Source organism: Mercenaria mercenaria, chromosome 18 (assembly GCF_021730395.1).
Source record: "Mercenaria mercenaria strain notata chromosome 18, MADL_Memer_1, whole genome shotgun sequence".
Classification (NCBI taxonomy): domain Eukaryota; kingdom Metazoa; phylum Mollusca; class Bivalvia; order Venerida; family Veneridae; genus Mercenaria; species Mercenaria mercenaria.
Genome location: NC_069378.1, coordinates 39,462,389 through 39,488,831, shown reverse-complemented (window position 1 = coordinate 39,488,831; position 26,443 = coordinate 39,462,389). Strand labels below are relative to the sequence as shown.

The following is a 26,443-nucleotide window of genomic DNA, read 5'->3' as shown; positions in this document are numbered from 1 at the left end:
TGATATTAATACAGATGTAACCTGTGACCATTCCTCATCTTCAAACATCACCTGACCTTGTTTTGGACTTAGGTTGCTTTGTATCGACACGGATGCCACCGGGGGCATCAAGCGTTTATTGAACGCAGCTCCTTGTTTATGATAGTATGTAATCATTTATTTTTTTCTTTTATAAATGCTAAAGTTTGCAATAAATAAGCTTTATTAACGAAGTATGTATGGGGTTATATTGGAGTCGCGCATGTCCGTCTGTAAATTGTGTCCATTCAGTATCTCCTTAACCATAAAGAAGATTTTCATAAAACTGCATCATTTATTAATCTTGTCAAGATGGGATGCATAGTGCAAAGCCTAGGTCAAAGGGTCCAAGTTCAGGGTCACAACAAGGTCAAAGGACAAATAACATAACTTTCTGTCTGCTCCATAATTAATTTCGTACATAGAATTCCATAAAGCTAGCATCAATTGTTTACCTCCATAAGACAGAGTGCAGAGCACACAATCAAGGGCACTAGGTCACAGGTCAAGGTCATGCTGGTCATAGATTAAGTAACATAAATACATGTCTAGTCAGTATCTTCTGAATTACTAAAACAAATTTTATAAAATGAGCATCAATTCTTATGCGCATTCAGACAGAATTCAGAGTGCACAACTCTTGTCACTAGGTTCAAGGTCAAGTTCACAGGGGTCAAAGATCAAATCACTAAAATTTTTGTCCACTCCATGGCTTCTTACCCAGGATATTCATAAAACTAGCATCAGTTGTTAGACAGATCCAGATGACATAAAGACTGCAAAATCCAAGGTCAAGGAACAAGGTCAAATGTCTTGATCTTAACATTTTACTTTCCTTTTATCATAGTGGTACCTGGGAGTTACCTTTAATAGCTCTAGTTTCTCTTTTAAATTCTCTCCTTGGCAATTTATATACCAGACAAGAATTGTCTTTACTTCTGTTGAAAAGAAAGCTCCCCACCAAAGACATCTGTCTGAATTTTTTGTGTTTTCCTGATGTTAATGATACCTTGAAGAATATTTATGAAACTTGGGCAGAATGTTTATTTCAAGATGAAGTGCAAAACCCAGGTTTCAGTTGTGCTAGCCCCAACTGTTGCTCAAGTTTAAAGTCACTACTGAAGGTCAAACATTTCAGCCTTGGGTTACATGTTCTAAAACCAGTCCAAAGATATTTATCAAACTTAGGTTGAATGTTAATGTGTCTGCTGATGGTCAAGGTCAAGAAGGGATGAAAAACAGGTATTTGAGTCTGCAGTTCCTGTCTGGTCCATATATTCTTAAATGCTTGGAAGAATATATATGAAAACTGGGTTGAAAGACAATATATATATATATATATTTATACATAAAAGTTCAGTTTGTAAGGAATAAACAGCAGCAGACTTCTGTGTTTTACAATTACTTTTATTCTTCACTGCAAGCGCTTTCAATACATATATCTTCAGGCAGTTTACATTTTGAAATAATGTACAATGACGTCACGTCATAACAAAAATTACGGGAAACGTCGTAAACAGACGTTGCGGCAAACTTCAAGAAAAATAAATTATACACTCAAGAATACCCTGTGTATGTATGCACACAAAACTTGAAACAGATATATTATACCATTTAAAAGGGAGTTAATAACTGTGCTTAAAACATATTTATGCTCGATATATCAGTTTAACAAATAGTATCAAGATGATTAATTAAAAAGTAATAATAGCTTAAAAATCAGTTATGAATACAGTAAAGAGAAAGAATTGCTCAAATTACCCTCACGTTCTTTATGACAAAAGTGGTATATAACCAATGATAGATATAGCATCAAAAATTAAAGGGAGGTAATAAAATTTAAAGCTAAAACTGTATTTCAGGAAAGAAAAGAGATAAAAATTTAAAAACAGAGCAATATAGTACGTTAAATGTACACAGTTGATGGTATTAATTTCTAAACAATTATGACCAATACTTTTCTTTCCTGGTATTGGTCATAATTGTTTAGAAATTAATACCATCACCTGTGTACATTTAACTACTATATTGCTCTGTTTTTAAATTTTTATCTCTTTTCTTTCCTGGTATTGGTCATAATTGTTTAGAAATTAATACCATCAACTGTGTACATTTAACGTACTATATTGCTCTGTTTTTAAATTTTTATCTCTTTTCTTTCCTGGTATTGGTCATAATTGTTTAGAAATTAATACCATCAACTGTGTACATTTAACGTACTATATTGGTATTGGTCATACTTGTTTAGAAATTAATACCATCAACTGTGTACATTTAACTACTATATTGCTCTGTTTTTAAATTTTTATCTCTTTTCTTTCCTGGTATTGGTCATAATTGTTTAGAAATTAATACCATCAACTGTGTACATTTAACGTACTATATTGCTCTGTTTTTAAATTTGTATCTCTTTTCTTTCCTGAAATACAGTTTTAGCTTTAAATTTTATTACCTCCCTTTAATTTTTGATGCTATATCTATCATTGGTTATATACCACTTTTGTCATAAAGAACGTGAGGGTAATTTGAGCAATTCTTTCTCTTTACTGTATTCATAACTGATTTTTAAGCTATTATTACTTTTTAATTAATCATCTTGATATTATTTGTTAAACTGATATATCGAGCATAAATATGTTTTAAGCACAGTTATTAACTCCCTTTTAAATGGTATAATATATCTGTTTCAAGTTTTGTGTGCATACATACACAGGGTATTCTTGAGTGTATAATTTATTTTTCTTGAAGTTTGCCGCAACGTCTGTTTACGACGTTTCCCGTAATTTTTGTTATGACGTGACGTCATTGTACATTATTTCAAAATGTAAACTGCCTGAAGATATATGTATTGAAAGCGCTTGCAGTGAAGAATTAAAGTAATTGTAAAACACAGAAGTCTGCTGCTGTTTATTCCTTACAAATTGAACTTTTATGTATTTTATACCTGCACAAGGATTTTACTGACTTTTTTAATATATATATATATTAAGATGTTAGTTCTGAAACTTGGGTGGAATGTTTATCTCATAAGGATGCTATGCTTGCATGCTGAAATGTGTGAGTCTTAAATACATGTCTGATCCTCATCTTCTCAATTCCTTTAAGGATTTTTATGTCAAGTGTGTGCAATGTTTGTCTTGTTAAAACAAAATGCTTGACCAATGTTACAGTTACACTAGGCTAAGTTTAAGGTTGCCCCTGAAGGTCAGGCATGCTTTAAAATGCCTGATGCCAGTGAGAAAGTTTGAAAGCTATGTCCCTAACAAAGATGTTATTAATTTTTGAAAGATATGGTAAAAACCAGTTTTGATAGATTTCCTGTTTTTAGCTCACCTGTCACAAAGTGACAAGGTGAGCTTTTGTGATCGTGTGGTGTCCGTCGTCCGTCCGTAAACTTTTGCTTGTGACCACTCTAGAGGTCACATTTTTCATGGGATCTTTATGAAAGTTGGTCAGAATGTTCATCTTGATGATATCTAGGTCAAGTTTGAAACTGGGTCAAATGCCATCAAAAACTAGGTCAGTAGGTCTGAAAATAGAAAAACCTTGTGACCTCTCTAGAGGCCATATATTTCATGAGATCTTCAGGAAAATTAGTCAGAATGTTCATCTTGATGATATCTAGGTCAGTTTCGAAAGTGGGTCATGTGCTGTCAAAACCTAGGTCAGTAGGTCAAATAATAGAAAAACCTTGTGACCTTTCTAGAGGCCATAATTTTCATGGGATCTGTATGCAAATTGGTCTAAATGTTCATCTTGATGATATCTAGGTCAGTTTCGAAAGTGGGTCATGTGCCATCAAAAACTAGGTCAGTAGGTCAAATAATAGAAAAACCTTGTGACCTCTCTAGAGGCCATATATTTCACAAGATCTTCATGAAAATTGGTCAGAATGTTCATCTTGATGATATCTAGGTCAAGTTCGAAACTGGGTCACGTGCCATCAAAAACTAGGTCAGTAGGTCTAAAAATAGAAAAACCTTGTGACCTCTCTAGAGGCCATATATTTCATGAGATCTTCATGAAAATTGGTCAGAATGTTCACCTTGATGATATCTAGGTCAAGTTCGAAACTGGGTCACGTGTGTTTAAAAACTAGGTCTGTTGGTCTAAAAATAGAAAAACCTTGTGACCTCTCTAGAGGCCATAATTTTCATGGGATCTGTATGAAAGTTGGTCTGAATGTTCATCTTGATGATATCTAGGTCAAGTTCGAAAGTCGGTCATGTGTCAACAAAAACTAGGTCAGTAGGTCAAATAATAGAAAAACCTTGTGACCTCTCTAAAGGCCATATTTTTCAAGGGATCTGTATGAAAATTGGTCTGAATGTTCATCTTGATGATATCTAGGTTAAGTTCGAAACAGGGTCATGTGCGGTCAAAAACTAGGTCAGTAGGTCTAAAAATAGAAAAACTTTGTGACATCTCTAGAGGCCATATTTTTCATGGGATCTGTATGAAAGTTGGTCTGAATGTTCTTCTTGATGATATCTAGGTCAGGTTTGAAACTGGATCAACTGCGGTCAAAAACTAGGTCAGTAGGTCTAAAATTATTAAAATCTTTTTCAATGGATCTTCATGAAAATTGATCTGAATTTTCACCTTGATGATATCTAGGTAAAGTTCAAAACAGAGTCACGTACCTTCGAAAACTAGGTCAATAGGTCAGATAATAGAAAAACCTTGTGACCTCTCTAGAGACCATATTTTTCAATGGATCTTCATGAAAATTGGTCAGAATTTTTATCTTGATAATATCTAATTCAAGTTCAAAACTGGGTCACATGAGCTCAAAAACTGACTCTTTAACTAGGTCACTATGTCAAATAATAGAAAAAACGATGTCATACTCAAAACTGGGTCATGTGGGAAGAGGTGAGCGATTCAGGACCATCATGGTCCTCTTGTCATGATGTATGTGGGGAGTGTGTATCAGTGAAGTTACTTCCACAGTAAATACTATCTTTTTATACCCCCGGCATCTACTGATGCGGGAGGCATATAGTGATTGTCCAGTCCGTTTATCCGTTGGTTCCTTTGTTTGTTCATCTGTCCGTACGAGGTTAACCAAATGGGACCGTTTCATCTAGCATCAATACCCCTAACTAGTGACTTGATACTAATGCAGATGTAACCTGTGACCATTCCACATCTTCTGACATCACCTGACCTCAGTTTGACCTTGACCTTGAACTTGACCTCGTTTTGGACTTAGGTTGCTTTGTATTGACAAGGATGCCACCGGGGGCATCAAGCGTTTATTGAACGCAGCTCCTTGTTTGATATTATTGGGAAGATAGAGAGCACTTGTTTCACCTGTTTAATACTGTCTTGTTTGATGTTTTTGCAGTAAGATAGAGGAAGTTGTAAATGAAGAAGAGAATAAGACGGAGTTGTTGACCAAACAACAAAAATTCAATGAGAACTGCTGCATACGGTGCTGTCAAACTTTCGGATTCATCTTCAATAGGAAACAGTTATGCCAAAGTTGCCGTCTCTACATTTGCAAGTCTTGTGCAAAATACGATGACAATATCAAAGGCTATGTATGCAAGGCATGCTTAAATGAATTGTAAGTAGCCTTTCTCTTTTTGATTTTGTTATTTGGTAATAATAATGTGAAAGAAAACAAGGAGAAAATTGGTATTTCTTGGTTAAACATTTTGTTTAGGTCCAGTTTCTTGAATGCAACTGGGGCTATGCCTTGAAACTTTGTACACAAATGTTTATTATCATTAGATGAATAAGTTGGACGGATAGCTCAGTGGTTTGCACACTGGCCTTCCAATCCTGAGGTCGGGGTACGATCCCTGGCAGCTACTCGGGAATTTTCAGAAACGCTTTTCAGTGTTTCCCACCCAACTAGAGGTGTACTGGTCAGGAACCCAGGCAATCCTTGCGTGTATCAGTGCTATACACTGGGCACGTTAAAGAACCAGGCTGTCTATTCGCAACAAGCTAGGCTAAGTTAGCCGGACAAGCCTGTATCTGATTTCTGATCTCACTGTCGTGGGGGCTTTGTCTCACTCTGTCCCTCTGGTCAGATCGCTCTGTGTCTGTACTAGTGGAGGATGAATTATGCGCCCTGTGTGGCTGCATTTGAACTATGTTAAGCGCCTTTGAACGTGAAATTGATCATGAAAAGGGCGCTATATAAATCTGGTATAATAATAATAATAATAATAAGTAGGTCAAGAACCATAATCTCTTACATTTTGTAAGAATTATGGCCCTTTTCCCTTTTTATGCCCCCGGCATCTACTGATGCGGGAGGCATATAGTGATTGTCCTGTCCGTCCGTCTGTTCATTTGTTCGTTTGTCCGTCTGTCCGTCCGTACGTACGTACGAGGTTAACCAAATAGGACCGTTTCGTCTAGCATCAATACCCCTTACTAGAATGACTTGATACTAATGCAGATGTAACCTGTGACCATTCCTCATCTTCAGACATCACCTGACCTCAGTTTGACCTTTGACCTTGAACTTGACCTCGTTTTGAACTTAGGTTGCTTTGTATCAACAATGATGCCATTGGGGTCATCAAGCGTTTATTGAATGCAGCTCCTTGTTTTAACCTAGAAATTTGATATAGTTTGGTAAAGTTATTTGTTTAGGTCCATTTTTCTTGAAAAATAAAGCTTAAAACTTTAAATTATGCAGTTTTAGCTCATCTGAGTATGAAGTGGTTAAGGCGAGCTATTTTGGTAACTCATTGTTCATCAGTGCACTTTTCTTCTAACAACATTTCTTCTAAAACAATTAAAATGAAGTGGACGGAACTTGGCCTGGATGTTTCTTGCACAGTCTTCTTCCAAAGTTTTTCAAAGAATTTTTATTTGTTTCAGAACTATTGTTTCCATGGCAATGGAAAAGAAAAAAGTTAAAAATCTTCTCAAAAATCACTTGGCCTGATTTCAAAGAAATTTTCCTTTGGTAGCCATGTACAAATTTTGACTTGGCTGCTAGAGGACAAATCCACTCTTCTCAGTATGCATAAAGTGGGAAAATCTTCTTGCCCCATTTCATGATAATTTCATAGAAATGTTTCTTATTTGACCCTTTTCCAAGATTGTTCAAATTTGGCTGCCAGGGGGCGTGGTCACTTTTCCCTATATGTATGTAGTGGGAACTTAAAAAAAAATCTCCTTGTTAGAAACTGCTTGACTGATCTTGAAATAATCACCAAACTTGGTTTGTAATATCCTTGTAAGGTCCTCTTATCAGACTTGTTCAAATGGTTCTGCTTGGCCCCTTTTGGGGTCTGCCAGAGCTGAAAGAAATAATAAAAAAACCTTTACACAACTTTTTCTCATGAACCAGTTGATGGATCTTCGTCAACTTGATGATCTGGAAGCATACTTGTATGGTCTTCTATTAATATTTGGATGGATCTTCATCAGACTTGGTCTGTAGCATCTTTGTAAAGTCCTTTTTCAAATAGTTCACCTGGGCACATTTATAGTCTGCCAGACCGAAAATTAAAAAAAAAAATCACCATTTCTCAGCAACATAGGGCCATTATGTTAAATAATAGAAAAAGCTTGTTGACACTGGAGACTGTATTTTCTACTATCTTGTGTATAATGGAAACTGATCAGAATGTTTGGCTTCATGAAGTCTAGATCAGATTCAGCACAGTCCTCTAGGATAATAAACAAGGTCCTTTTTAAGTCATAGAAAAGCATTGTTAACATAATTTATATCTGATTTACATGAAACTTTATCAGAATTTCGTTCTCTGTTGAATCTAGGTCATTTTCAGAACTTGGTTACTAGGTTCAATCATAGAAAAACCTTGTTAACACTCTAAAAGCCACATCCTCCCACACACACACACACACAAGAAAGAAAAGTGGCCCTGATTAAGTATAAAATATAATTGACATACAGGTTTGTGTCACATGTGCTGAGAGTCATAAAACTTTAGAGGGTTGTTCTATAGCATTTGAAAACCCAGAATAGAGTTATGTCCCTTGCCTTTGTGAAAAGTACACATAAAGTGCTTAAAAGTTTTTGTTGCATATATCTTAAAAAATATTTCAATTAGAGTCATGAAACCATATAGCAATATTATGGAGCTTGAGTTTTGTTTTAGATTTCACACTGCAAGACAAGAGTTATGGCTCTTGACCTACCTTATATATTTAGTAAGGGCATAAATGTTTGTGTCACATATACCTCAAAAGGTGTTTGACTAAGAGTCATTAGATTTTTATATAGCATGTGTTGTGCACTTGAAGTTCTGATTGGGGTTTCACTTAAGACCATAGTTATGGTCCTTGACAATGTTAAATATACATTACTTAGTTAAAAAACACATTAAGGGCTTAAAACTTTTATTGTTGCAGTTATCTTGAAAACCTTGAATAGTAAACCCATGTACAGTGGCAGGAAGGAGGCAACCTGTGTTCTATGCTATGAACACACAAAAAAGTCGTCTGGTTTTACCTGATCTTTATTAATCTCTGTCAAAATGCCTGTCATTTTGAAATTTAGGTCAAGTTTTAAAAGGTAAAAATAAGTCATGTGAGTGGTACATGCCATCATTCATGACATTTAATGACATTTCTTTAATCTGTGTAAATGTGCAAAGTTTCATCAGAATCTGTGCTTCCTAAATATTATACATAAATTAGTAATATGCATCGAGTCTGATTGTCTGATTAGGCTCGTTTATTTAGGAAACCCGAGGGAACTGCATGACTTTTATTTCTTTACTATCAAACTGCACATAAATGGTATTAAATAAGAGAAAAGAGATTATATACTGTTGTATTTACTGGTATTTCTGTGAAGCATGTTTCTAGGGAGAAATAATGGTAATTACTAGAGAGCTATTATGGTAATGTGTGTAGTTAGGAGGAAGTCAGTAAATGTCACACTGTGACTAATGTCTGTAGATCCTCCCTTGATTTAGTATTTATATATGTGACACATGTATACTAGCAAAATATGTTGGAAGGATGTACATTTGACTAATGAAGAATGGCCTAAATTAGACTGTCTCTAGGAATTACAGATAGGTAAACTTTATCCCTGTTTGGAAAAAGAACATGAAAAGGAATATGTTCATGGTCCTACAGCCAAAATAAATGACCCAATTTAGTTCAGACTCACACTCAACAAACCTTGTGGCAAGACCTACAGACTATATATAGATGTCCTTGACCGTAATATGATCTTCACCTTAAAGTTAAACCTAAAAAAAATCAACATCTTTGGTCATACACCAGTGGGGTGGGGGAGGGGGGGGTAAAACCCAGCAGCAGTTATTGTAAAACATAAAATAAAATGTTTCTATCAAGTGCAGATCACGTGAACATATTTGTCATGGTAAGAAGAATATCCAGGTTTTACAGTTTCTGAAAATGTATTTGGTTCTATATATCAAAGTAAATAGTTTCATGTAATTAGGAATAAAAGTGAGGAAAGGTTTACTTCTAAGACGAAGTAAGCACATTCTATATAATATATATGGATTATATCCTACTGAAACAGTAAACAAGCATGTATGAGTTGCATCCCTTGGATAGATAATGTCTAACAAAACAAGACCAAAACTTATAGATATGTTCTTTTTCAGGGAACTAAAGCATAAATCTCTGGATTGGTTCTATAACAACGTTAGCAGGAAATACAAGAGATTTGGCAGTGCAAAGGTTGTGAGGACACTGTACAAACATGCAGATGGGTCACGGGTCTCAAAGTTTCATTGTAAGTATAAGCAGAGATTGAGAGGAAGGTAGAAAATTAAGTGAATTGTTCATACTGTCTTGTTGCAGATAAATGCAAGTTTGCTCAAGGATTAGCTAGATGCAGTTTTAGTTAAACTTTTTGAAGAATATGTAGTGCTATTGGATTCACCAGTTCATTGGTGTTGGCCTCCTGGTTTGGTTAAGTTTTTGTATGTAAGCTGGTACTTGAGAAACCACTTGTGGGAATGTATTGAAACTTCACTCGCTTATTCACTGTGATAAACTGACTTATATTGCACAGTTCCATAAGCTTATTTTGCTTTTTTTAATTTTTAAACAAAATTATTTCCCTTTTTCGACATATTATATCGACTAAGCAGTATTTGGTTAAGTTTTTGTATGTAAGCTAGTATCTCAGTACCCACTGATGGGAATTGATTAAAACTTCACATACTTATCCACAGTGGTGAGCTGACTTGCACTGCACAGGTTCCATAACTATGTTTTGTATTTTTAAAACATTGTGCCCCTTTTTTGACTTCTGTATTCATTCAGTTGACAAGGCTTTTTGCATTGTCAAGCATTGCTGTCCTCCAAATGCTCTTGTGTACCGGTATTGTAGTCATTCAGCAAATTGTTCATGAACATAGAAAAAGGGAATGGTCGCTGAAGGTTCTGAAATGTTACCTCACAAGTATTTTCCAACATAATGAAAAAAATATAATTTATACCAAAGGAAAATGTCTTGATTACATTTAAGGGCAATTAAAAGACATTTAAGAAAAATTTAAAGCTTAAAAAATGCAAACACACTTGTAATCAGGCAACTGGCAGATATGGTAGGAATTTTAGATAATTGAACATCAACCTTGTAAACATTTGATAACTTTCTGTCAAAACATTGCCAGTACACTGTAATGGATGAACATTTTATTTAAGTGTGTACTGGTGTTGAAGGACTGTATTGAAGTGTTTCTAGGATTATAACTGTCATGAATTTCAGAGGTAAGGACAATTTTTGAGGATTACAGAGATAATTATCCTTGATGTGATCACTTGTATGTAAGCCCTATCTTTAATAAGCAAATTCTGTAGAATTATATTGATGTTAACACTTCCCATGATTTTTCCTTGCTTTGCCAAGTTCTCTGTGTATATTTACAATTGTAATGTCAAATTTTCCTGGTTTTGGCCTCATTTAATTTGCCTTTGTCCCGGTTCTTCTAAATAAACTCAAGCCATCATCAACACTGATCATGAGCTGTGGAGTAGTTGTCAAAACCCTGTTGACAAGTGATTTCTTTGAGTGTAAACTGTCCAAGAAAACTTTTTGTAATGACAGGAATAACTAACCTACTCTCAGTCTGCTAACCAAAATGGCCATAACAGGATTGTCCATTTCAGAATCAAGTTAAATTGTCATGCTATGGAATTTTATCAAGGTTCATGGGCATATAGTAGATAAAAGGTAAACTTGTCACCTACTTGATATATTTTAAATTGCCTTAGGTTATTTTGTTATTACATCCTAAATATAACTTTAGAATTATAGAGAGGGTTTCAAGTTCATTCTAGATAATAGGAGTAAGTATTATCCTGAACCAGTTTTGTGGGGGAGTGGGGAGGGACATATTGATTTATTGTGTTTGAGTATTCACAAAATCATGTCCACTCTATATTTGTCGAAGATTTGCATAAAAAAATTATATATTAAGCTTAAATACATTAATAAGAAATAGTAGATTGTAAAATTGTAATTACCTCCCTTTGGCTGTCATGGTTGCGCAACAAGGATAGAATTCTGAAGCTACACACACTTCAAAGTGCAGATGTTTTGTATTTAAAAGTATGAAAAAGTATGAAGTAGTCTATCTGCCACTGGCAGTAAATATAAATTTTTAAGCAGATCAGTCAGTTAATTGCCAAACAATATCTGGGCACCTACTCCATATACAAAATAGTTTTGGTTTGTAGTTGGTGCTGAGATGAAGAAGAGAAAAAAGAAACTAAATATAAATGAATCATGTGGAGATTTCTCATGTATGATGTTGATAATGTTCGATATACATACACTTTCATTCAAAGATATTTTGTATGTTATGTAATTTGGACATAGCAATGCGGTATCAGTTTTAGCCAGTAGTTCCGTGTTTTCAATAAAAAGGAAATGTTTTTGTATATTTCAGCAAGAGCTTATACCATACAATGATGGATTGGTACTTTATAATAATTTATTTAAACTGTTACCCTTTGCCTCAGATTGTTGATCAAAATATCCAATTATGTATCAAATGCAAATCAAAAGAAATAGGCATCTATTTGAATACTTTAGTAGTAAAGTGGGGGTAATTTCAAAATTATACAAAAGCAATAAAATTTACATTTCTTATAGGGATCTAACTCTGTGTAAAGGGTCTTTTTGTTCTTTAAATAAATGGCTAATAGAATATAAGAAAAGTTAAAAATGTCATAAAATGTTGCTTTAATGTTTAATTTTGTAGGAATAAAGAGTGGATTTCATACTGTTACATCGTGACAGGCATATAAAAATATTCTTTCCATGCTTAATTTACTGCATTTAACAGGCACAAAAATGTTATATAGTTGGCAGTCCACCTTTAAGAGGAAAAAGTGATTATATTTGGGTATATGTGAGGTGTTTGTGTACTGAAGGATAGAAGTGGTGATCAGACAGGGAACTAATCTCAACTACTGTATTGATCTTCCTGTAAAATATACTTTTTAAAAAAGTGGATCTAAAGATATACAGGATATGTTGATTGCCAATGAACTTTGTTAAGATGTGTAAGGAATGTACGATAGCATTATGGAGGGTAAACATGAAAGACGTTAATACAACATTAGGAATAAATTTGTAATTTATGCAGATTATTTTCTTAGTGATTGAGTTTGGAGTTTTGAGAATGTTGCAGTTAAGTAGATCAATCAATAAGTAATGATATCTTGATCGGCTAAACAAATAATTCAATATATTTGACTGTTACAACAACATAGCCTAAAACCTTCCCAAAACATATATAGATGAAGTCAAATATAATCAGATCAGATGATAAAAACAAAAACAAGTTTTCATGAATCATTGTAGCCTGACATTTTCCTATGCCTTTACTTTAAATGAATATGGAAGTTATTTTTGACTGGATAATATCACATGGAAATGTTTAAAGGAAACAGTTAACCAATGTGGACAACATTCAGAAAGATACCAAATAGATCAACAAGTACGTATAAACAATAATTTTAGTAGTATAGAATATATTGGAGGAAAAGAAAACAATTTGGAAAGGATTTGCTGAGACAAAATTGTTTGGCTAGACTTTAGAATCTGTCCGTAGCTATTCTCGTTATTTGGGCATTCTGTTATTTATCGATATGGTAGCATGGATATATTTTCCTCGCCAGGTTTAGAAAATGCGGGGGGTGTGGGGGGCAGCAGCCCCCCAATTATGAAATATACAAACTAAAAAAGCCTTACCTTTATTTAAACCATACAGGTACTGGATATTGCAAATTATGCAGATTTTACCTACGGACAGATTCTAAAAGTGCTCCCTCTGACATGTTAAGCAGATTATGCCCCCTTTTAGACTTAGAAAATTTTGGTTAAAGTTTTACATGCAAGTTACTATCTCCAAAACTAATGCAGATATTGATTTGAAACTTCACTTGTGTCTTCGGGGTTATAAAACTAGTTGATAGCAGCAAGTCTCATAACTCTGACTTTCATTTTGGCCAAATTATGCCCCCTTTTGGACTTAGATAATTCTGGTTAAAGTTTTGCGTGCAAGTACATACAGCTATTTCTAAAAGGCATATAGATTTGAAACTTATTTTTATGCCCCCGAAGGGAGGCATATAGTTTTTGAACCGTCTGTCAGTCTGTCGGTCTGTCAGTCTGTCCGCAATTTTCGTGTCCGGTCCATATCTTTGTCATCGATGGATGGATTTTCAAATAACTTGGCATGAATGTGTACCACAGTAAGACGACGTGTTGCGCGCAAGACTCAGGTCCGTAGCTCAAAGGTCAAGGTCACACTTAGACGTTAAAGGATAGTGCATTGATTGGCGTGTCCGGTCCATATCTTTGTCATCTATGGATGGATTTTCAAATAACTTGGCATGAATGTGTACCACAGTAAGACGACCTGTCGCGCGCAAGACCCAGGTCCGTAGCTCAAAGGTCAAGGTCACACTTAGACCTTAAAGGATAGTGCATTGATGGGCGTGTCCGGACCATATCTTTGTCATCGATGGATGGATTTTCAAATAACTTGGCATGAATGTGTACCACAGTAAGACGACGTGTCGCGCGCAAGACCCAGGTCCGTAGCTCAAGGGTCAAGGTCACACTTAGACGTTAAAGGATAGTGCATTTATGGGCGTGTCCGGACCATATCTTTGTCATCGATGGATGGATTATCAAATAACCTGGCATGAATGTGTACCACAGTGAGACGACGTGTCGCACGCAAGACCCAGGTCCGTAGCTCAAAGGTCAAGGTCACACTTAGACATTAAAGGTCATTTTTCATGATAGTGCATTGATGGGCGTGTCCGGTCCATATCTTTGTCATTCATGCATGGATTTTAAAATAACTACGCATGAATGTGTGACACAGTAAGACGACATGTCGTGCGCAAGACCCAGCTCCGTAGGTCAAAGGTCCTAAACTCTAACATCGGCCATAACTATTCATTCAAAGTGCTATCGGGGGCATGTGTCATCCTATGGAGACAGCTCTTGTTTCTTTTTCTGGATCAATTACCAACCTCACTGGGTCAAGACCCATAACTCTGACATGTATTTTTAGCAAATTATGCCCCCTTTTAGACTTAGAAAATTTTGGTTAAAGTTTTACATGCAAATTACTATCTCCAAAACTAATGCAGATATTGATTTGAAACTTCACATGTGTCTTTGGGGTTATAAAACTAGTTGATAGCAGCAAGTCCCATAACGCTGACCTTCATTTTGGCCAAATTATGCCCCCTTTTGGACTTAGAAAATTCTGGTTAAAGTTTTGCGTGCAAGTACATACAGCTATTACTAAAAGGCATATAGATTTGAAACTTATTTTTTAGCCCACCTTCATCAGATGGTGGGCTATTCAAATCACTCTGCGTCCGTGGTCCATCGTCCTTCCGTCCGTCCGTCCATCCTTCCGTCCGTTAACAATTTCTCGTTATTGCATCTCCTCAGAAACTACCAGGGGGATTTTGACCAAACTTTGTCAGAATGATGTATTGGTACCCTAGTTGTGTCCCCCTGAAAATCAGACTGGTTCAACAATTGTTTAGTAAGTTATGGCCCTTTGTTTATTTCTATAATTTACATAGATTTATATAGGGAAAAACTTCGAAAATCTTCTTGTCTAAAACCACAGAGCCTAGGGCTTTGATATTTGGTATGAAGCATCATCTAGTGGTCAAATGATTCAAATTATTTCCCTGGGGTCTAATATGGCCCCGCCCCGGGGGTCACATAGTTTATATAGACTTATATAGGGAAAAAATTTGAAAAACCTCCAATTCAAAACCACAGGGCCTAGGGCTTTGATATTTTGTATGTGACATCATCTAGTGGTCTTCTACTAAGACTGTTCAAATTATCCCCCTAGGGTCAAATATGGCCCCGCCCCGGGGGTCACATGGTTTACATAGACTTATATAGGGAAAAACTTTGAAAATCTTCTTGTCCAAACCACAAAGCATAGGGCTTTGACATTTGTAATGTAGCATCATCTAGTGGTTCTCTACCAAGTTTGTTCAAATTATCCCCCTAGGGTCAAATATGGCCCCGCCCTGGGGGTCACATTGTTCATATAGACTTATATAGGGAAAAGCTTTTAAAATCTTCTTGTCAATAACCTACAACATTCATATTTGGACCACATGTATGGTTTTGAGTGGCAAGATAAACCTTGACATGAGTTGACCTTGATTTTTACCTAGTGACCTACTTTCACATTTCTGTAGCTACAGCCTTCAAATTTGGACCACATGCATAGTTTTGTGCACTGAAAAAAACTTTGACCTTGACATTGACCTAGTGACCTACTTTCACATTTCTGAAGGTACAGGTTTTAAATTTGGACCACATGCATAGATTAGTGTTCTGAAGTGTAATTTGACCTTGATTTTGACCTAGTGACCTACTTTCACATTTCTCAAGCTAAAACCTTCAAATTTGGACCACTTGCATAGTTTTGTGTGCTGAAATAAACTTTGACCTAGAGACCTACTTTCAAATTTCTCAAACTACAGCCTTCAAACTTGATGCACATGCAAAGTTTTGTGTACAAAGAATTTTGTCCTTGAAATTGATCTAGTGACCTACTTTCACATTTCTCAAGCTACAGCTTTCGAATTTGGACCACATGCACAGTGTTTTGTACGGAAATGAAATTTGGCCTTTAGCTAGTCAATAAGTCTTGAAATTTGGAACACTCAAAAATGGCACATTGGTGGGTGCCAAGATCACTCTGTGATCTCTTGTTTCTTTTTCTAGATCAATTACTAACCTCACTGGATCAAGTCCCATAACTCTGGCATGTATTTTGGGCAAATTATGCCCCCTTTTGGACTTTGAAAATTCTGGTTAAAGCTTTACATGCAAGTTTCTATCTCCAAAACTAATGCAGATATTGAATTGAAACTTCACATGTGCCTTCGGGGTTACAAAACTAGTTGATAGCAGCAAGTCCCATAACTCAGTCGTATATACATTTTGGTCAAACTATTCACCCTTTTGAACTTAAAACTCTTTTGATATTTAACCTTTTTGGGTAATATTTTCCTGCTTCTGGGACAATATTTCGAATAGTTGAGCTTGGCTGTCTTACGGACAGCTCTTGTTTTTTTATAAAATACGTTTATTTATGTTGAAATGAAACGAATGACTATATTTCAGAAAATGCTGAAAGCATCATAATAAAATGTTTCTTCGAACATAGGTATAGTATAGTATTAAGGCAGTTGTCAGTATATATACTTAAACCATTTTTGTATGTTTTGAGGCAAAATACTCTTGTTAACAAAGAAAAAGATGGTAAGTTTACCATCAAACGCTGGGTAAACTGACATGACTGCCACAGGCAAATAGATTGAAGATAATTGCTGTAATGTTAAAGTTTGAAAGTAATGTTTGTGTAATACATAATATAACAATATGCTAGTTAGAATGATCTTGTTGTTAGGTCATCAGTTTGAATCTACATTATTATTTATGTTTTGAAATGATTAGTATAGTTTGATTTTGATGTTTCACAGTTCAATTTATATACTCGTCTGCCCATTAAGGGAATCAGCATGATATACCTTGCCTTATTTTGGAAAGAACCACCATAGTACCGAATAACACTACCTAAATAATGGACCGTTCCATCATTAAAGTACTAAAACATCGCTGACCTCGAAACCGACCTATATATAGGCAGGGGCAGTTTAGGTTGTTTCTAAATTTCTTGCTTGTAGCACACGCTGTCCATCTACAAATTAAGGATTCCGCATTTTCTCAAAAAGTGTTCAAATTAGGTTCATAAAACTTAGTATGTGAGTAGATAATGCACGTATATGCTTGAACATGTAGGTCATAGGTCAAGGTCACTATTGAAGGTCAATTAAAAATTGTTTCCGCTCTGCAACTTTTATATGCATTGATGGATTATCTTAGTGCTACACACAAACGTTCCTCATGATGAGACAATATGTCAACTTGTCAATTTAAAGGTTACTGTTTAAGGTCAAATAAAACTTTGTTTTCACTCCATAACTTTTATATGCATTGAAGAATATTCTTAACCACTGCAAACAAATGTTCCTGATGACCATACAATATGTCACGTACATGACCCATGCTTGGTGGTCAAAGATCAAAGATGGAATATCTTAGTACCTTAGTACTGCACACAAATGTTCCCCATGATGAGACAATGTGTGGTGGGGTGTGCATCATCTATGCTTGTAGGTCAATGTCACTATTAAAATTTAAGTAAAAACAGTTTTTGTTTCTTAGCTCCAAAATGCCTTGAAGCATTTTGACTTCTGACACTTTTGCCAACAACTATAAGGGATGAACACTGACAAATTATTCTTTGTCAAAAACTTGACTGCCATTGGTGGAAATCTCCACTCCCAACCCCACACTGCCTGTTTCATTTTATTTTGTTGCCCATTACATGGGGCAGCAATAACTTCTTTGCTTGTTCTGTAGACTTTCTCATAAAGAAAGAGGGAGTTGATGCACTAATCAACCATAAATATCTTTTTGGCCTAATATTATTGTTAACTTTTGAGTGTGCATAAGAACTATGAAAACAATATTTATGTGGTTGAAGCAACAACAAACAATAGTTTCTGAAGCAAATGTCACTGTTTTTCGCCTAGGGAGTGACAGTAAACAACAATTTTCCCATAGTATTATGTCACTATTTTCCACCAGGCATGATGAAGTTGAAGAATAAACAAAAGATACTTTTTACATGGCTTAATGTCACTATTTTCTCCACCAGACATAATGGAGTTGAAGAATAAACAAAAGATACTTTTTACATGTCTTAATGTCACAGTTTTTACCACCAGACATATGAAGTTGAAGAATAAACAAAAGATACTTTTTACATGTCTTAATGTCACAGTTTTCTCCACCAGACATAATGGAGTTGAAGAATAAACAAAAGATAGTTTTTACATGGCTTAATGTCACAGTTTTTACCACCAGACATAATGAAGTTGAAGAATAAACAAAAGATACTTTTTACATGGCTTAATGTCACAGTTTTTACCACCAGACATATGAAGTTGAAGAATAAACAAAAGATAGTTTTTACATGGCTTAATGTCACAGTTTTCTGCACCAAACATAATGGAGTTGAAGAATAAACAAAAGATAGTTTTTACATGTCTTAATGTCACAGTTTTTACCACGAGACATATGAAGTTGAAGAATAAACAAAAGATACTTTTTACATGGCTTAATGTCACAGTTTTCTCCACCAGACATAATGAAGTTGAAGAATAAACAAAAGATACTTTTTACATGGCTTAATGTCACAGTTTTCTCCACCAGACATAATGGAGTTGAAGAATAAACAAAAGATACTTTTTACACGTCTTAATGTCACAGTTTTTACCACCAGACATATGAAGTTGAAGAATAAACAAAAGATACTTTTTACATGTCTTAATGTCACAGTTTTTACCACCAGACATATGAAGTTGAAGAATAAACAAAAGATACTTTTTACATGGCTTAATGTCACAGTTTTCTGCACCAAACATAATGGAGTTGAAGAATAAACAAAAGATAGTTTTTACATGTCTTAATGTCACAGTTTTTACCACCAGACATATGAAGTTGAAGAATAAACAAAAGATACTTTTTACATGTCTTAATGTCACAGTTTTGACCACCAGACATATGAAGTTGAAGAATAAACAAAAGATACTTTTTACATGGCTTAATGTCACAGTTTTCTGCACCAAACATAATGGAGTTGAAGAATAAACAAAAGATAGTTTTTACATGTCTTAATGTCACAGTTTTTACCACCAGACATATGAAGTTGAAGAATAAACAAAAGATACTTTTTACATGTCTTAATGTCACAGTTTTTACCACCAGACATATGAAGTTGAAGAATAAACAAAAGATACTTTTTACATGTCTTATTGTCACAGTTTTTACCACCAGACATAATGAAGTTGAAGAATAAACAAAAGATAGTTTTTACATGGCGTAATGTCACAGTTTTCTCCACCAGACATAATGGATTTGAAAAATAAACAAAAGAAAGTTTTCACATGGCTTAATGTCACTGTTTTCTCCACCAGGTATGATGGCATTGAAGAATAAACAAAAGATAGTTTTCACACGGCTTAGTGCCACAATTTTCTGAACCAGGCATTATGGAATTGAAATAATAATAAGCATTGATAATATTCCAATGGTGTAATGTCACTATTTTCTCTACCAGGGAGTGATGGAGATGAAGCAGTTATGGAAGAACCAGAACATTTTGATGAACTTGACATAGCACAAGGTTCTATTATACAAACTCTCCTTGTGATTTGGTTTTGGTGTTGCAGATCTTTCCTGTTGGCATAGCAAATTAATATTGTAGTTCATGTTTTAGTTGTTTATTTTTAAAAAAAATGAAAAGAAAACCTTGTTGGTTTAGAGAGTATCTTTATTTTCTATGAGCCTGTTTTGGAAAAAAAAATGGATGCATTATTTGTTTGTCCATCTGTCCATCTGTCCTTCCAGTCTCTAAGTCAGAAAATATAATAGCTATTGCTTTCAACTTTGCAGGATGGCTAAGGACCACTTGAGGATGGTCTCTATTGTTTGTTGGAATAACTAGGTCAAAGGTCAAGCTCAGAGTGACCTGAAGACTGAAAATATTGTCTGGATTCTTAAGTCATAAAATGAAACAGCTATGGCTTTCAAATCTCATGCATTCACTAAGTTCCTTTAGAAGATAATCCCTGTTGATTTTGGAGTTTTTGGTCTGAGAGTCAAGGTCATAGGTACCTGGCTTTATAACTGTTTAAGGGTTTCTTAAATAACTTGGCACAATTGTTTGCCTCAGTGAGACATTCTATCACGCTTAAGTAGTTGAAAGGTCAAGGTCACACTTAGGGGTCAGAGGTCAAAAAGTTTCTCTTGTCTGGGCTGTAACTTAGCCACGGATGGAGATGTTCTTAAATAACTTGGCAGAAATGTCTGCAGCAATCAGTTCTGTTGCTGCCAGATAGTATCATAAATGTTAGTCCTTTTGACAGCTGGTAGGCTCGATATGTTGCCGGTGGGCATCTAGTTTAAACTTTCAGTTCAGTTTCTTGATATTGTATCTTAGTATCCTATTATTCCTGATCCACATCCTGCACACCCACCTCCTCTCACTGCGTTGGGTTTTTTCTCTCTTTTTCTTCTGTGTTAAAGTTCTTGATATTTTTTTCTTAGTATCCCTTAGATGATGCTCTTGTTTCTTTTCTGGCCAAGTTTTCGAAGAAAATTGCAGCTTGTAGATTAGGTCTGTCCTGGGGGGATGGGCGGGCGAATGGATGGAAATAATGAGTCTCATGTTAACCTTTATGTTCACTCAATATCTGGACAAGTATATCACCTAGGACCTTGAAACTTCATAGTTACATTGGTCTTGATGTGTTCATGAACCTTATTGATTTTGGGGTCACTTGGTCAAAGCTCAAGGTCACTGGGACCTGAACATTGAAAATGGTTTCCGCTCAATATCTGGACAAGTATTTCACCTAGGACCTTGAAACTTCATACGTATATTGGTCTTGGTGTGTACGTGACCCTTACTGATTTCGGGGTCAAAGGTCATGGGGACAGATGGACAAACTAGAAACTAGATTTTTACATAGAACTGTAACTACGTACATTTGCTATGTTCATTTAGCTTGCACATGTGAATCTTTGCACTTCTTTGTTTTACAATATATTTGTTTTCTATTTTATTTAACATTCTATGGTGCTTTTTAACTCCCGAGCTTGTGAGGTGCTCATGGTAATTGTAGGATATTAGGATGTCCCTTGTTGCTCCTTGTTAGCTCACCTGAGCAATGCTCAGGTGAGTTTTTCTGATCGCTCGATGTCTGTCATCTGTCTCTTGTCTGTCAACATTTAGCTTGTGTATGCGATAGAGCCTTTATTTTTCAACCGATCTTCATGAAATTTGGTCAGAATGATTACCTTGATGAAATCTAGGCCGAGTTTGAAAATGGGTCATCTGGGCTTAAAAACAAGGTCACTAGGTCAAATCTAAGAAAAACCTTGTGTATGCGATAGAGGTTTATTTTTCAACTGATCTTCATGAATTTTGGCCAGAATGATAACCTTGATGAAATCTAGGTCAAGTTTGAATATGATTTATCTGGGGTCAAAAAGTAGGTCACTAGTTCAAATCAAAGAAAAACCTTGTGTATGCGATAGAGGCTGAATTTTTCAATTGATCTTCCTGAAATTAAGTCAGAATGATAACCTTAATGAAATTTAGGCTGAGGTTGAAAATGGGTCATCTGGGGTCAAAAAGTAGGTCACTAGGTCAAATCAAAGAAAAAATTTGTGTATACATTAGAGGCTATATTTTTCAATTGATCTTCCTGAAATTAAGTCAGAATGATTGCCTTGATGAAATCTAGGTCAAGTTTGAATATGGGTCATCTTGGGTCAAAAAGTAGGTCACTTGGTCAAATCAAAGAAAAACATGGTGTATGCCATAGAGGCTTTACTTTTCAATTGATCTTCATGAAATTTGGTTGGAATGATTGCCTTGATGAAATCTAGGTTGAGTTTGATTATGGGTCATTTGGGTTCAAAAAGTAGGTCACTAGGTCAAATGAAAAAAGAAACCTTTGTGTATGCAATAGAGGCTGTATTTTTCAACAATTGATCTTTATGAAATTTGGTCAGAATGATTACCTTGATGAAGTCTAGGTCAAGTTCAAATATGGGTCACTTGGGTTCAAAAAGTAGGTCACTAGGTCAAATAAAAAAAAAACACCTTTGTGTATGCAATAGAGGCTGTATTTTTCAATTGATCTTCCTGAAATTAAGTCAGAATGATTTCCTTGATGAAATCTAGGTAGAATTTGAATGTGGGACATCTAAGGTCAAGAAATAGGTCACTAAGTTAAATCAAAGAAAAACCTCATGTATGTGATAGAGGCTGTATTTTTCAATTGATATTCATTGAATTTAATCAGAATGATAGCCTTGATGAAATCTAGGTCAAGTTCAAATATGGGTCATCTGGGGTCAAAAACTAGGTCACTAGGTCAAATCAAAGAAAATACTTGTTTATACTAAGATTTTTGCTCCAGTTTTAATGATAATTGGTCAGAATATTTTTATGCCCCCGAAGAGAGGCATATTAGTTTTCAACTGTCTGTCCTTCAATTTCGTTAGTCACAACGTTAGCTTTTTGCATGAAGGCACTTGACTCGCGAACCACTGCACCCAGGACCTTCAAACTTCACATGTTGATAGTACTTATTGAGTACATGCGCCTACTGACTTTGGGGTCACCAGGTCAAAGGTCAAGGTCATAGGGGCCAATGTTAACTTTTTGCATGAAGGCACTTTACTCGCAAACCACTGCACCCAGGACCTTCAAACTTACATGCTGATAGTACTTATAGAGTACACGACCTCTAATGACTTTGGGGTCACCAGGTCAAAGATCAAGGTCACAGGGGCCAATGTTAACTTTTTGCTTGAAGGCACTTTACTCGGAACCACTGCACCCAGGACCTTCAAACTTCACATGCTAATAGTACTTATTGAGTACAAGACCCCTATTGACTTTGGGATCACCAGGTCAAAGGTCAAGGTCACCAGGTCAAAGGTCAAGGCGCAGCGGGGGCATTTGTCACCATTAGTGACAGCTCTTGTTTTCCATGAAATCACTAGGTCAAACATGTTTACTCTGTTATGGTGTGTAATGGTATGTTTGTCAGGTGAGTGACCTAGGGCCATCTTGGAGTTTGTTTAGGCTGTAGCATCCACATTTCGGAAGCAATCATATTCAAACTTAAACATAATGTATATGGCCAGAACATGTCAATCTAGATTGATTATGAACCAAATGGAATGGTTTGGTCAAAAGTTATGGCCCTCTATCACCTTCATTTCTTCTTTTATTGTAATTACATTTAGACAGAATATGTACAGTGATAAATATGGTCAGTCTAATTATTGTTACATTTTGGATTTATTCCAGACTTTAATGACTGATCATATAATTTTTTACTTAGCACTTGATAAATGAGGGTTGATCCAGAAGTGATGTCAAAGTGTCCATGGTGCATTAAGTTATAGTTGTACCATTATAAAACTTATACCAAGATTCAGTTCTGATTACACAGGTTTATATTATTTTCTATGACTGCAAAGAAAATCCAAGTTTAGAGCCAGTCATTTTGCATCACAGCAAAACATTGCTTGTTAATAAATGAAAAAACAATCAAACAGTTCTATTAATTGCCAATTTTAAAACTTTGATGACATCATGACAGGTTAAAATTTGCTTTGTAGTACTAACACTTGTTACCACTTAGTGAAAACATAATGAGGTCAATAATGTCAGTGAATTGTAGCATTTGCCATTGCCATGCTTTGTATAGATTTCAAGACCTTTGAAAAGTATGCAACATATTTTTATGCCATTTTAAAGAAATATTGATGATAGATCAAGGTATGTGCTTCTATTGTTTGCTTTTAATTATTCATGGTAACACCAGTGACATTACTTCTTGATCAATCTTGTATGTTTGGTTTTTCTAAACTAGTTGCTCAACCAAGAAAGAGTTCTATAGTATTATGTAAACAATTGATGAACATAATTAAAAATGAAATTATAGAAATTAGGAACAATTTTATTGCTTCTGTCTAAGATTTTCTTTGACAGTCGTATGTTTAGCAGACATTGATTGAAAATGCAGGTTTCTTACATTATTGTTACCCCTTTCATTTTCTTCATTGAAAATTCATTAATTCAGATTTCAGTTTTAAAACATGCCTGATTGCATAATAAAAGTAAAAAAAAAAAGTTCCATGACCTTGAATCTACAGACTTGCTTTGAAAATAATTTGTCAGAAGTTTTTCTAGGACGACCCTTCCAAAATTTTTACCTGTTTGAGCTGTGAACGTTAGGTGAGCACAATTTACGGCCATCATTGCCCTTTTGTGTGAAACCTTGATACTGCTTGAGTATGTGGGAAAGAGTATTTACATATGTATGAAAAGGGGAAATGTTCGATTTTGTTACATACTGGTTATAGAAAAGTAGAAGTCTAAAGGTGTATGTTCTTCTTTCAGTGATATGTCTACTTATTTGAGATCATAGTGTTACTATAGAAATTAAAAAGTGGTAGTTGCTTTAATTTAAACTGTAAAACAGGAAGGGTTTTTTTCCGTACAAAAGGAGTTTTGAACTGTCAGCCTGGCAACACCTTCAGAATAAAACCAGTAAGTTACATGCTCTGTGCAGCTGCAGAATGAAAAAGTGTATAACTGTTACAGTGTAAGTCATGGTTAGAATGTATGCTTTAACTAAGATAGATAAAGTCCCTAGTGACATGGTTGGAATGTATGCTTTACTAAGATGGATAGTACCTAGTGACAAGGTTGGAATGTAGGCTTTACTAAGATTGATAAAGTCCCTAGTGACATGGTTGAAATGTATTCTTTACTAAGATAGAAAAAGTCCCTAGTGACATGGTTGGAATGTATGCTTTACTGAGATAGATAAAGCACCTGGTGACATGGTTGAAATGTAGGCTTTACTGAGATAGATAAAGTCCTTAGTGACATGGTTGGAATGTATGCTTTACTAAGATAGATAAAGTCCCTAGTGACATGGTTGGAACGTACGCTTTACTGAGATAGATAAAGTCCCTAGTGACATGGTTGGAACGTACGCTTTACTAAGATGGATAAAGTCCCTAGTGACATGGTTGGAATGTATGCTTTACTAAGATAAATAAAGTCCCTAGTGACATGGTTGGATAGATAAAGTCCCTAGTGACATGGTTGGAATGTACGCTTTACTGAGATAGATAAAGCACCTGGTGACATGGTTGAAATGTAGGCTTTACTGAGATAGATAAAGTCCTTAGTGACATGGTTGGAATGTATGCTTTACTAAGATAGATAAAGTCCCTAGTGACATGGTTGGAACGTACGCTTTACTGAGATAGATAAAGTCCCTAGTGACATGGTTGGAACGTACGATTTACTAAGATGGATAAAGTCTCTAGTGACATGGTTGGAATGTATGCTTTACTAAGATAGATAAAGTCCCTAGTGACATGGTTGGATAGATAAAGTCCCTAGTGACATGGTTGGAATGTATGCTTTACTGAGATAGATAAAGCACCTGGTGACATGGTTGAAATGTAGGCTTTACTAAAATAGATAAAGTCCTTAGTGACATGGTTGGAATGTATGCTTTACTAAGATAGATAAAGTCCCTAGTGACATGGTTGGAACGTACGCTTTACTGAGATAGATAAAGTCCCTAGTGACATGGTTGGAACATACGCTTTACTAAGAATGATAAAGTCCCTAGTGACATGGTTGGAATGTATGCTTTACTAAGATAGATTGTGACAGGAAAGGCCGTACCGGCGACAGTAACCATCAAAACAAATCAACACCCTTTACAATATTTACAAATTTATTTACATAAGATGATTATTAACAATGAATAGATATGAAAAGAAAAAAAAACTGATTATAAGAAAGAAAAAAAAAGTTCAGTATCTCTAGATACAAAAGTTCTTATAGTCCATTCTAATCTGACGTGACACAGGTCTTTAATGTAATTGTGAACTTTAAGTAGCACAAACAAAACATATCTCAAAATCCAGTCCCTTTAAACCGTGAATACGTTGATTCCGTATTGGCTCCCTATGGTCGTAGGTGATTGCATCCCTGAGCTGACTTCAGAGGATAACAAAAATCATCGTCTTTGCGGTTTACGGCACAACCATGGGACGAAAGCTCTACGCTGGGAATATCACATCCAGGCTAGTGAAGACAAGTGAACCTCGGGCATTGTACTTCCGGGTTATGACATCACCAGGTAAAATCGTCTGGCGGAAGAAGCTAAAATATATAACATATGGTAAGCACCATAGCAAAACAAATAAATCAGGGCATAAAACTGCTCCTTTGGGTAC

The 26,443-nt window shown here is 35.4% G+C and overlaps 1 protein-coding gene across 9 annotated transcripts in view; it reads left to right on the top strand.

The window, feature by feature from the left end:
* Positions 1–26,443, top strand: part of LOC123538683 (titin homolog) — a 130,349-nt gene that overhangs the window by 17,861 nt on the left and 86,045 nt on the right. For 8 of the 9 annotated variants that reach the window (XM_053530193.1, XM_053530194.1, XM_053530190.1 and 5 more), the window contains 3 exons: positions 5,369–5,590; positions 9,603–9,733; positions 19,710–19,775. In XM_053530193.1, the coding sequence (XP_053386168.1) occupies positions 5,369–5,590; positions 9,603–9,733; positions 19,710–19,775 (419 nt within the window). The remainder of the gene's footprint in view (positions 1–5,368; positions 5,591–9,602; positions 9,734–19,709; positions 19,776–26,443) is intronic. The other variant, XM_053530197.1, reaches the window with a different exon arrangement.